This window comes from Trichosurus vulpecula, chromosome 6 (assembly GCF_011100635.1).
Source record: "Trichosurus vulpecula isolate mTriVul1 chromosome 6, mTriVul1.pri, whole genome shotgun sequence".
NCBI classification, from domain to species: Eukaryota; Metazoa; Chordata; class Mammalia; order Diprotodontia; family Phalangeridae; genus Trichosurus; species Trichosurus vulpecula.
This window is the reverse complement of record NC_050578.1, coordinates 42,647,463-42,660,519: the sequence shown is the minus strand read 5'-3', so window position 1 is coordinate 42,660,519 and position 13,057 is coordinate 42,647,463. Positions and strand designations below refer to the sequence as shown.

The 13,057-nt window shown below is 35.6% G+C and overlaps 1 protein-coding gene across 6 annotated transcripts in view; it reads right to left on the bottom strand.

Moving 5' to 3' along the window:
• Window positions 1-13,057, bottom strand: part of CAMK2D (calcium/calmodulin dependent protein kinase II delta) — a 354,972-nt gene that overhangs the window by 59,254 nt on the left and 282,661 nt on the right. For all 6 annotated transcript variants that reach the window (XM_036764305.1, XM_036764308.1, XM_036764307.1 and 3 more), the window contains exon 9: window positions 3,993-4,087. In XM_036764305.1, coding sequence (XP_036620200.1) covers window positions 3,993-4,087 — 95 coding nt within the window. The remainder of the gene's footprint in view (window positions 1-3,992; window positions 4,088-13,057) is intronic.

Genomic DNA, 13,057 nt, shown 5'->3' with positions numbered 1-13,057 from the left:
CAAAAGTAGTTGGTAATAGTCTCATCTGCATTCTGGTTACCAAGATTTACCAAGTTCATTTAAAGTTGAAGATTCTTTTTGAAGCTAATCTAATATAGAAGGCAGTCACTTTTTTTTTCTTAATATTAAAAAGCTTATAAAATTTTCAAGCATTAACCAAAAAGTATCCAAATAAAGGTAAAAATTTAAAAGGCCATGCATATAAACATAATCTTCAAATTATATTTTGCTAAAATGTTTTTTGACTTTAGCAACATAATAATAAAATTGTATCTCTCATTTTATTTGCTTTTTCTTCTTTTCTATGTAGTGGCATAATAACTTTTTTTCTGCCATCAAATCTTTTTTTTTTCCTTTTTTCTTTACACTTAACTGTATCACTCAAGTAGTTAACCAAGATAGTAATCTTCTTTTTGTTCTTGTTGTTTATTTGTTTTATTTTTAACTCTGCTTTTAGAATAACATGAGATAAGCATCAATTTGACCAATAAATACTGGTTGAATCACCTACATTGACAATCTATGCCTGTGCTCTTCCCTTTATATTTCAGCCTTCAATTCTTCAAATGCATTGGGAGCTCTTGTTTATTGTGAGATGCAAAAGCTGTTATGCATTTGTGCCTTTTCTCTATGAGTTGCTATATTGGTGATTAAGGTGGGCCTCTTTTACTCTTTTCTCTTTTAGAATGCTAAAGTAATCAAGTGCCTTTGATTAAGTCTTACTAGGTACAAAGCCCCAGGCCCACACCCTTTTTGCTGATTAGCTACGGAGCCTTGAGGCCCTAAGAAGGGTATATAAACTCAGAGGTTAGCTTTTGTTTGGGGCTCTCACTCATTGGAAGCATATTGGTGTGGAGACTCTGGGTAGCCCTTGTTAAGAGCCCCGACCTTCCCCTGGTTTGAAGAAAACCCAGATGTTGGTTCTTCTCTCTCTCTGGTAATTGTATGTATTGCTGTGGACAGATAGAAACCTGTTTAATGATTTGTGTTTGCTCTATTTATATTGTCTCTGTTTCTAATTTCCATTTGTATTTGTTCTGAAATTCAGGGTGCTGGCTTTTCCCCCTAAACTAAGTGAATTATATATGTATGTTTGATTAAAGTGAGATTGTAAACCCCTTAAAGAACCTGTGCTAGCAGCCTTCTGTGTGCTCTTCTTTTTGTTCTTTCATCCCCGAAACAGCTGCTGGCAACATAGTTGTTACAGTTGCATAATGTTATCTTGATGTTAAAATGTCAATCTTTTAAGAGAATAGTTAGCTTTTCTAAGAGAATGCTTTTGAAATTAAGCTCTTTAACTATATCCAAATTCATCTATTAGTTTTCATTTTCATGGAAAAAAAAATCTCATGGAATCAAAATTGCTGTTCTTGATATGTGGTGCCTTTGTCTCTAGCTTTTTTGTAGGATCATATCCTTGTCATTGTATATGTGAAGATTTATACTGATGTGACTAGATGAATTAAGTGTGGAATTCTTTCCTGGTATTCTGTGAATCTTCTTTTTAGGTTGTTACTAATTTTTAATATTTCTAGGAATATTTCTTATATGATTTCACAAAATAAAGTGGAAAGATTTTTTTTTTTTACTTCTCACAGTTTTTGGAAAGTCTTTGATCTCTCTGTCAGAAACCTTCTGTCTGTATTGTTTCCAAATCTTTTGTAGATAAGTAATTTTCTGGCCTTGATATTCTGCTTCTAATGTTCTATCTCCAAGTCTATCCTCTCATGAAATAATTCACTGTCCATTTATTCAACTGTTGTATTTATATTATTTATGTATATTCACTAATCACTGAGTTTCATCTTCTTGCCCTACTACTGATATTTTGGTGCATTTTTATTGTTTCTTTTAACCTATTCTAGAAGAGATTTGCTTTTATCTCATTTAAGTGATTTTTTAAAATTTTTGTTTGAAGGTTTGTGGTTGTTTTTTTGCTCCAATTTGGCGTTTCCATTGCTTCTTTCAGGAGAAAGTTGAGGAAGCTGACTTTCTTGCTACCTCTCATTCCACTAGATCCCTGAATCCTCAAGATGGCTATCCTCATGTTCTCAGTATGGCATTTCATTCAGTGAGTCACTTCCTTGTCTACTTGCAGTAATTAAATATGTTTTGATAACTGAACCACTGTCAAAAAAGAATAACTAAAGGAAAAAGATACTGACCTATTCCACTATGTAAATTTTCATAAAGGGTAGTGTATTCCATCTTAATTCTAGAAGCTTATCTTTAGCAGTTAAATAATGCAGCATTATATGATATAATGAAAAATCATTTTATGTCACAAATCTCAACTAAAAGTAATGTACAATAAAATATTCAGTCCCTATATGCATATATAACAAATTCCTGGCCATTATAATAGTTTATTGGGGTTAGGAGAGATTTCTTTCCTTCTCCTCCTGCCCTCCAACTATTCCTTTTGCATAAATATTAATTCAGGCTCATATGATATATTTAAGAAATTACTTCTTTCAGCCTACTCATTTTTACTTCTGTAGCCTAAAGGGTCAATATCTTCCTCAATAAGCATTTTATTCCCAGTGTGCATCTACAAATGGCTCTCTGCAGATATGTAACACTTGATGCCCCTTGGGTAGAAAAGTCATTCTGCAAATTTCCTAACATGTTAGAATGAGCTCAACACAAACCATATGCTTCCCTGAAAGGAGAACTTGGGGTGCAGTTTTTTACTTCTCGCCCTCCCAAACTTCTTACATTCCCTTCTCTTGCCAAGCAGAAGGAAGCATAACTCATTAGCCATAACACCAGTGTTTTCATGCTATACAACTGTCCAGAGAAAATTTAATATAACTGTGTTCCAAAGGAGAAATGTGGAAAAATTAATTGAAATTATTACAGGATTTTCATAACACACCTGGAAGTATTTCCACCCTCTACCCCAGACCATAGTGTCCTGCATAGGAATCATATAAATGAAGATATTGCTTCCATTCAAAATTTCTGTTGAAAAAGGGAACAAGATCCCCACATTTATAAGCCATGGAAGGTATCCCTAATGTATGCTTTTAAGTCTTTAGGTTAGCACCTAAAGTAAGGTAAGGTAAGGTAAGAACCTATAGAACTGAGCATGAATCTACAAGCCAGTACTTATAGAGGTATTTATCACAGGGTGGTATGCCAGTATCATTGATGCAGAGCTCAGAAAGATAAAAATTCTCTGAGTGCATAATAATTAAACACCTGCTATATGCCCGGTAGTAAGGAAGGGATACAGAGACAGGATGAAAAACTGTGACTTTTCTTAACAACGTTATAATCTAATGGAAACTATACATACATACGTGTGTGTGTGTGTGTGTGTGTGTGTATACACACACACACACACACACACATATATCTATATATACACATACACACACACTCATTTGGGTGTGTATGTATATTCTTACTAGTATTTAGTATACATTACACTGTATTTGGGTTTTCTAATTCAGCTTAAATTTAGTGTAGCCACTTAACATTGGATATTAGTGGGCATTCTGATGGGCTAAAAAATCAAATTCCTGAATTTCAGACTCCAAAGTAAATTCAGATACCAGGCAATAGTTAGACACATTCCAAAATTATGTGACTAATTTGGGGGAAAAAATTTATCTGAAAAAAGCTGTATGAAATGTCATCTTCTTTCAATTAAAAAAACGTGTTTTTTAAATATGTCAAGAGCTAGAGTTTTCACAAAGTCAGGGGTAACCATTCTTCCTTCAAGATTTTAGAAAGTGGCGGTTCTCAGTCATAAGGGACACTGAGTTAGGACAAAATTATAGCAGAATAACTGAGATGATGCGTTTCTAATTTCATATGCATATTTCCCTAACAAAGAGAGGAAACAGAGGACTCTTTTGCATTCACAACTATGGTTACTGTTAGGTTTAACAATAGTAAAAATGAAATATGAGAAATAAAATCTGAATTGTTGTTAAATAGAAACCAATCCTCAACTGGCTGTTCTAATTAAATTGATTACATACATCATACGCTCCAGCCTTGATCTGCTGGTAGAGTCTATGTTGGTCTTCATCCCAGAAAGGAGGGTACCCCACCAGGAGAATATAGAGAATGACACCTGGGAGAAATTAACACAATATTATAATTTGTCATTTTCGCAGAGAATATAAAATGAAAAATCAAGTCAGACTGACCCATTAAGAAGCAATTTTAACACTGACACATTGCTTTTTCCAACCCTTCCATCAGGAGAAAATAGTCTGTTAGAAAGCCTCACAGTGAATCCTAAGATCCATTCTCTAGATCTCTGCAGTTGGGAGACAACAATAGAATAGAGAAAGGGACACTTGATTTGGACCCAATGATTTCACCCAATGGCTCTTTCACTTATGCACTATGTGAACTTGGGTACATGTAATGGCAGTTAAGGTGGGACTTTTTTTTTTTTTTTTTTTTTACTGTTTTCTCTTTTAGAATGCTAAAGTAATCAAGTACCTTTGATCAAGTCTTGCTAAGTGTGAAGCCCCAGGCCCACACCCTTTTTTTTTTTTTTGGCTAACCATTTGTGAAGCTCCGGACCCACACCCTTTTGGTGATTAGGTGTGGAGCCTTCAGGCCCCAAGAAGGATATATAAACTCAGAGATTAGCATTTTGTTTGGGGCTCTCACTCTCACTGGAAGAGTGATGTGTGATTTGACCAGCTGAGACTCTGGGTAGCTACTGGAGCCCCTGGCTTTGAAAATTCAAATGTTGGTGCCTCTCTCTCTGGTAACTATGTATTTCTTTGGTCAGACAGCTAGAGGCCTGTATGTTGATAACTGTGTCTGTTTGCTCTGTTAATAATTTCTGTTTGTATTTGCTCTGAAGTTCAAGGTGTTGGCTTTTCCCCCTGAACTAAGTGAATGATATATGTATGTTTGATTAAAGTGAGATTGTTAACCCTTTAAAGTTGCTTTCCTTAGAAAAGCAGAACAGAGAACATGTGCTGGCAGCCTTTCTGTGTGCTGGTGTTGTTGGTTTTACATAGCCACAGTAGCTGCTAGCAAAACTGTTGTTACATCACTCCAATTTCTCGATTCTCAGTTTTCCCATATGTACTAATGCCTATAGTACTTATTACAGGATTGTGAAGAATAAAGGTAATAATGCATGTGAAGCACTTTGTTAGCCTCAACACACTATGTACATGTCAGTTGTTATCACCTTCCACATGCACAAACATCTCCATTAGGCAGCTGGTATGTAGTACATAGATTGCTGGTTCTGGAATCAGAAAGGCCTGAGTTTTAATTTGGCCTCAAATACTTACTAGCTTTGTGGCCCTGGGCAAGTCACTTAACCTCTGTGTTTCAATTTCCTCACCTGTAAAATGGGGATAATAGGAACACTTACCTCACAGAGTTGCTAGGAAGCTCAAATGAGATAACATGTGTTTTAAAAAAACACACTTAGCACAGAGCCTGGCACATGGTACCTGCTATATATGAGTGTTTACTCATTCTCTTCCCTTTCTTCCTTCCCAGTATTTTTCATATGTAAGTGTTAAGATTGCCATCATTTTGGAACTGAGGTATCAAACTCAAGGCAAAACTCCCCAAACAGATGAAAAAGTAATTGGGAAATATTTAATAAAATTAATAAAAATACAATGAAACATAGATAATGTTAACTTGAGGTTTCTTAAGTTAATATGCTGCCCTTAGAGATCTGTTTCTATTTGAGTCTGATAGCACTGGTATAGAGATTTTAGTTTGTAAGCTCAGCTATTTATTTTTGCCTGCAGTAAAGTAAACCACCACCAGGTGAGTGATAATATACTAATATCACTGAGGCACTGGTCCACATAGGAAGATTAACCATCTAAGTCTAGTTTACAGAGAGAGATTAGTATGAATTTCACTTCATAATTTATGAAAACAAAACATATCATTAAAATAGCTAGGAATGTTGAAGAGCTATGAAGAACTTTGCATTTCAAAAATATGTACATGATATACAAATAGACCAAAATTAAACAAACAATGAAATAGCCCTCTCCCCCACCTAGATAAAATTTGGTACCTTTCTAACTAATCCTTATCTGATGAGAAACAAACAATCTAACTCAGGCTATCTGTTCAGGATTAACAGACCTCAATTCCTTATCAAGGATAGTTCTTCAGCAGCAGGTTAACTTACTACCAAAAACCTTTCCCCTTTCTCTGTGATGTGTTCACAATTGCTAATTGGCTACAATATGTAGGCAGTCTATTGATTCTGCTTGGCTATAAGTTAAGGCCCTAGTATGCCTTACTAGCCTTCTTCCCAGGTAGATACTACCCTCCCTCCCTGATTCCTCCCTGCTTTCTCCTTTTGTGCTTCTCCCACACATGTGCCTCACCATTTGTGTGGACACAGCAAAACCCTGATAACAGAATAATGCTTTAGGTTGATTTCTCACATGAGACAAACTTAAATCACCAACATTTTGTGCTTGTGTCTTCCAGAATATTTTCCTATGTTTTCTCCACAAGGATTTCCTCTGGAATGGATCTTTTACTCTTGGACTTAGTTCCCAACTTCATGCTTAGCCAGGCTCAGCTCACTTTCTAGACTTCACCTCTTCACCAGGAACCCCATGGCCTGCTTCCCCTTCCCCTGACCCTGCTCCATTTTCAACTGAAACTCCTATTACGTTTTACAAGATTGATCATCATTCAGTTTCACATTCATCTCATAACCCTTATCACGATTCCTAAGCTTTTAAGATATTTATTGCTTTATTTTGTAAACCTGATGTAAAGAATTGAATCTGAGATACTTTCAACTTATTATAACTAAGAAATTAATTCTTTAGTGTTTGCTCTCCTCCTTCCCCTTCTGTCTTTTATGTATTGTCTTCTTTTGTTAGAATATAAGCAAGCTCCATGAGGGTAAGAATTGGCACATTTGCTTGTGTCTGTAATAACCAGCACCTGCCAGAGTACCTGAAACTATGTAAGACATTAATAAATAGTCTGTAGGCGGAGTAGATAGAGCATTGGGCTTGGAATCAGAAGATTCATTCCATGAGTTCAAAACTGGCCTCAGACACGAGACTCAATTCCTCATCTACAAAATGAATTGGAGAAGGAAATGGCCAACCACTCCAGTGTCTTTGCGAAGAAAAGCCCAAAATGGCGTCACAGAGAGTCAGATACATCTTAAAGGACTCAACAACAACAATCTATTTATCGCATCATCATCATCCTCACCATCACTAGCATTTACGTACCTCTCCAAGTTTTGCAAAACACTTTACTTATCTTATCACATTTGATATACACGACCCTACAAAGCTTTCATAAAATGAAATACATATCGGAGTCTGTGACATAAAAGTTATAAGATATGCCCATTAGAGGGTAGTTAGGCACCATGATTCCAGATCACCCCAGTGATCTTCAGGTGACCATAGGTAAAGAAACATAGATTGTATTGGCTGATTCTTTGGACAATGCCAGTGGAGTGTAAAGGCAAACAAAGTGGGACTTTTTACTGTTTTTTCTTTTGGAGTGCTTCTCAGAACTAAGGCAATCAGGTGTCTTTGATTGAGTCTTGCCTTTGTTTATAGGAAGGCCCACACTCTTTTGCTAATTAGGTCATGAGAGGTGTGAAGCCCTTGGGCCCTGAAAAAGGGTATATATACTCTGAGGGTAGCCCTTAAGCTAGAACTTGCAGAACTGTGGAACAAAAGGTTTTGCTTTGGGGGCTCACTCACTGGAAGAGTGTTCCTGTGATTTGAACAGACGAGACTCTGGGTAGCTGTTAAGGAGTCCCCCAGCTTTGAAAACATAGATATTGGTGCTTCTCCCTCTGGTAACTATGCATATATTGTTATGGACAGACAGAAGCCCTGTCTCCTGATTTGTGTTATTTGCTCTGTTTATATAATTCCTGTTTGTAATTTCTGTTTGTATTTGCTCTGACATTCAGGGTGCTGACTTTTTCTGCTTAACTAAGTGAATGATATATGTATGATTGATTTAAGTGAGATTGTAAGTCACTTAAAGTTGCTTTCCTTAGAAAAGCAGATCAAACAACCTGTGCTAGCAGCCCTCCTGTATGCTGGTGTTATTGGCCTTACACAGCCACATTAGCTGCAAGTAAAATTGTTGTTACATGGAGTTAGAAAAATTAATGCAGATGGCTTTTTCTACCAAAAAAAAAGCATCTTTAAAAAATAAGAGCATGAATTAAGTTATTTTTATTTTGTCTGGAAATTTGATTTCATCTCTCTAGGGAAGAACTGGCACAGAAACTTTGGTGATCTCATGAAGATGTAAATTTTACTTGCCCATAGTGACAGAGATAGCACATGTCAAAAGCAGGATTGGGATCTCAGTCTTTCTGACTCCAAAGCCAGTTATTCACTATATGATGCTGACTCTTAAAAAAAAAAGTTTTCTTGTTTTTATATGAAACGACTTAATAAGAAGAATACTTCCAGTTGAGAGATATAAAAAATAATCATGTCCAAGTAATACATTATACCTTATCAGCTCAAGTTCAAAGATTATATTAAGCCCTACTTACATAAATTTTGGGTTCTAAATTGATTTTGGCTTGTTCATTAAAATCAACATATTTCCTGGGCTATGCCTACTCAGAGCTCTGTCCTGTGAGGCTATTATATGAAAATTTGTCAACAGCTTCAGCCTCATCTGGGGTTAACATGTCCCTGCTTTGTTAGAACTAGATGCCATTGTCATCCCTAGTTTTCCTCCAATTGTGAATCCTTGAAAGTATCAGCTCCTCTCCGTGCTACCTACTGCTTGTCCTTGACTAAAACAAACAAAATAGATTTAGGTAGAATCTCACTTTCACTATTCTCTGCATTTCCATATCTTGATCATCTTTAAGCAAGGAATGAATATATAAAAGAAAAAAAAATACATATTGAGTCTATACCTCGACTTGTACTGAAGACTTCATGTCTCCCAGTTCCTAACCAGCATTCCATTAGGTACTCGATTGAAACTTTGAGAGTAGCCAATGAAAGGTGGAAAAGGCAAATGCACAACAAGAAGCTTTAAGCTATCATGATATAAAAATAATTTTATCTAAGGCAAAGACAAAATGATTTTGTCAAAGGCTAGAAAACTATCTGTGAGCCACAGAGCATAAGGATTTCATCAATACTTTTAAATAATATGGTACCAATCACTAAATGAATAATTTCCAGGCATAGAATGATGGGTCTACCACCCATAAGAACTTTTTTTTGTTTCTGTCATACTATTTCCCAGATGATACTGTGTCTACAGCCTCAAATAAAATTACCTTGCATTTACTTTGTATATTTTTACAGACATATTATCTCCCCATCAGAATTATGTACAGATATAGAAATATTATAGATATAGATGATAGAAATATTATCTCCCCTCCTCTTTGAGGGCAGAGACCACTTTTTCTCTTTCTATCCAGAGTGCCTAACACACTTAATACATGCTTATTGATTGATTGATAGAAAATAGACATTACTGTAATTATGGGATTTTGTGAAATTCAATGTAAAGTTCAGATAATGTATATGAAAATTTTTAAAAATTAAAAAAATTTTAAAAATTTAATAAATATAAACCATTATGATGGTTGTTATTCATTCATATTTACTGAGTATCTATCCTATGGCACCTACACGTAATTATTGCCATAGGCCTGTTAAAGAAGTAGCAGTAAGGGATGCTTGCTAAAGGGAATTCAGGATGAAATGGAGGGTAAAATCAGTTAAACATTGGCATGACACCTACTCACACAGACCCTCAAGAATGTGATGGATCAAGATTACTCTTTGTTCAATCTTAAAACCTTATGACATTTCTAGTACTAAACTACTATATTCTAAAATTCCAAAATTAAAATTCATTAACTCTCCGATTCCTACTTTTGAGCCCATTATCTGCCTCAGGCCCTTAGTTTCCTCACTCACTTGGTCATTTCTTCATATGGATCTATTCACTATCAAATGCTTACTCAGGTGAGCATTCTGCCTCAGTTCCCTCTGGTCTACTCTTCTCTAGTTCCCTGGCTCTTAAAAGAATACACCAGGAAAATGCCTCTTCTCTGGTGGTAGAAACACCTGTTAGTGGAACCACTAAGGAATGACATGGGGCCTGTCAATATCCTCTTGGGAGTCTTGGGTACTGTGAGGATAAAGGAACAGGCACTTGTTTGAGACCACTGGAGGCTGAATAACAGCTTGTTGACATCTGGCAGGTGATGTCAATAAATCTCTCCTTCTCCCCTGGAAATTTTTTTTTTTATTATTATTAGGGAATTGGTTCAGGCAGTTACATGAAGACTGGATTAGGGAAGGTTGGTTCTGGCAGCACAGGGATCAGTTAGCAGGATTGTTTGTGTATGTAAGATATAGCTAACTTTTGTTATTGGGGCAGTGTGTTATCTTGTGCTACTTTCACTGGGGTCGCAGGGGAGAGAGAAAGGGAGATTTCAGAGTGGGGTTCTATGCATAAGAATTGGTGATTACAGTGTAGGGTTAGTCTAATAACTTCATTCTGAAGAAAACCTGGACAGAGAGATTAAGTAACTTGCTGTAGGTCACCAATAAATAAGAGAGCTGAGATTTGCACATAGGCTCACTGACTTCAAATTCACATGGTCTTTACATGTTGCCCCACTGTCTCACAGTTGTGAGCTTTTAACCTATTTAACCATATTAGGACACTTAACCTAATATAACACAGAGAGATGGTAGTATTGTGTCATGGGGCCAGGAAGACCTAGGCTCAAGTCCATGGCCAGCTGTGTGTCTATGACCAAGTTACTTACACTTTCAGCAATTCTCTAAGACTACACATTATAGAAAAAATGCTGATTTTTATCCACTGAAAGTTAATTTCTAGATGGGGAGTTCTCTACATCAATGATATCACAAATGCACACCAAAAACTGCAACAAAATAAAAGCTAACATAATCTTATATCCTCATATGTACTGTTTAGGGAAGATTAAAAAAGGGAAAAAAAATTTCTATATAGCAGGATCATGGAACGAATATAGGGCTACTCCTGAAGCCAATAAAGCTTAGGTGAAAATCTTGTTTCTGACACAAATTGGCTGTGGGACCGTAGGAACCTCTAGGACTATGAGTTGCAGGAAAAGTTTCAACCTGCATTCTTAAATGTAGTCTCTTTATCTGGGCCTTCCTTATATCAATATGATAAAAGATTCAGACTCTATCCATGTTTATATAATTTTCTTCTTTAAGGTTACAAACCATCTACTCCATATATATCTGGAATGTGCCTAGTTATTTATACATCTCTCCCAAAGCTCCTTGAACGTAGGGATGTTTTGCTTTCGTTTTATCCCCAATGTTTAGAACAGTGCCTGGTACATAATAATCATTTATTAAATATTCATTGAATTATATTATATTGTACCATTTTATATTGCATTGCTCTGAATGTATGTAAATGTATTTATACATTTCATAAATATATTTAGACATATATCATACCCATTAAGTACCATTTTATATATACATTATGCACACATACCTATCAAATACTATACCATATGCATAGTATAACATATAAAATGTTAGATAATATAAAATTCATGGATATGCACATATATGCATACTCACCTACCTATATATTCATGCATACACATATTTTTCTACATGCATGAGATGTATTTATATGAAGTGTGGCAGTGCACCAAAAATTCATCAGCAGGTAATAGTGTATCAGGACGTAAGGACATTTCTTATGCTTGTTATATACAAATTTGTGTTCTATCTATCTGTCATATAACACAAATAGAAGATTTTAGAATCCCTAAAAAATGACTGTTAGTTTGGTGTGAGCCAAAGTACATACTTCACTGAAAATCCCATGAAAAGTTGCAAAGCCTTGTTTGGAAAAATGTAGTCCAGAGAGGAATTTTCAAAAGTGGCATGGCATGCCAAAATGAGGTTCAGCTATTGGGAGAACTCCACATAGGCAAGGAAGTGAATAAGGAGAAGACAGAACAGGTGAGGGGAACACTGTGTGAATGTTAGAATTCTAGTGGACTGCCTGGGACCCGCCTTTCGGCTCTGGGTTGGACTTGCTCTCATTTGAAAAAAATAAAATAAAAATCCATCCATTGAGTCTGTGTATTTGTAAGTTTTGTTTTTCTTTGTTTCTGTATTTCATAGTGGGAAAGTTGTGTTTATGACATTTTAGAACTTTGAAAACAATTCAAAAAAGCATCACAGAATTGTAAAAGAACATAAAAACATACACTAAGATATTAAGAGAGTGGAGTATAAAAGCTCATATGCATATCACAGCAATATGGTCAATGCCACAGTTTAGTAATATGTTTCTAAAAAGAAAAAAAGATCACTTGGTAAGACAAAATAACTGCAAAATACTTAACCTGATTTTAAATCACAGCATGATGCTCCATCTTAAATACCAATGAGTAAAAAGAAAAAGTATAACTATATGAAAAGTATGTTTCTTTGCTATTGCTTTTAAAGAAAAAGATCTTAAGGCTGAGACAATGCTTCTTCTTGAGACCTGTTTTTTGAATGTTGAGCAGTTAGTACTTTTAGAACCCGAGTGGAATGAATTTTTATTTCTCCTGTACCTTTAAAGTTTTTTTTAAAACTTGTTCTGAACTTGACAAATAATAATGAACAGACATTGCCATGCATAAAGAAGTATTCCACATACAAAAAAGTACTGCATATGAAACTGGGGATTTCATTATTTACAGCTTGTTTTAAAAATATATATTCAATTCACCCCATTCCAAAGCTGTCTTGCTTGTCAGTCTTGCTCTGAACTGTCTTCTGATTTTTGGTATGCATTTTCTTTAAATGCTTCATTAATGGATTTTTAAAATGTCACTTTTTGTTTGCTTTTTTGGCATCACTATCACGATCTCTCTTCCCCCTTCCTCCTCAAAAAGCTTTTCCTGCAACAATGTAGCACAGACAAGCAAAACAAATCCATACGTTGCCCATATGTGAAAATGGGTATCTCATTTCACATCTCCAGTCCATCAAATTTCATTCAAGCGGTGGACGTACGGTCTTCTGGTCAGTCA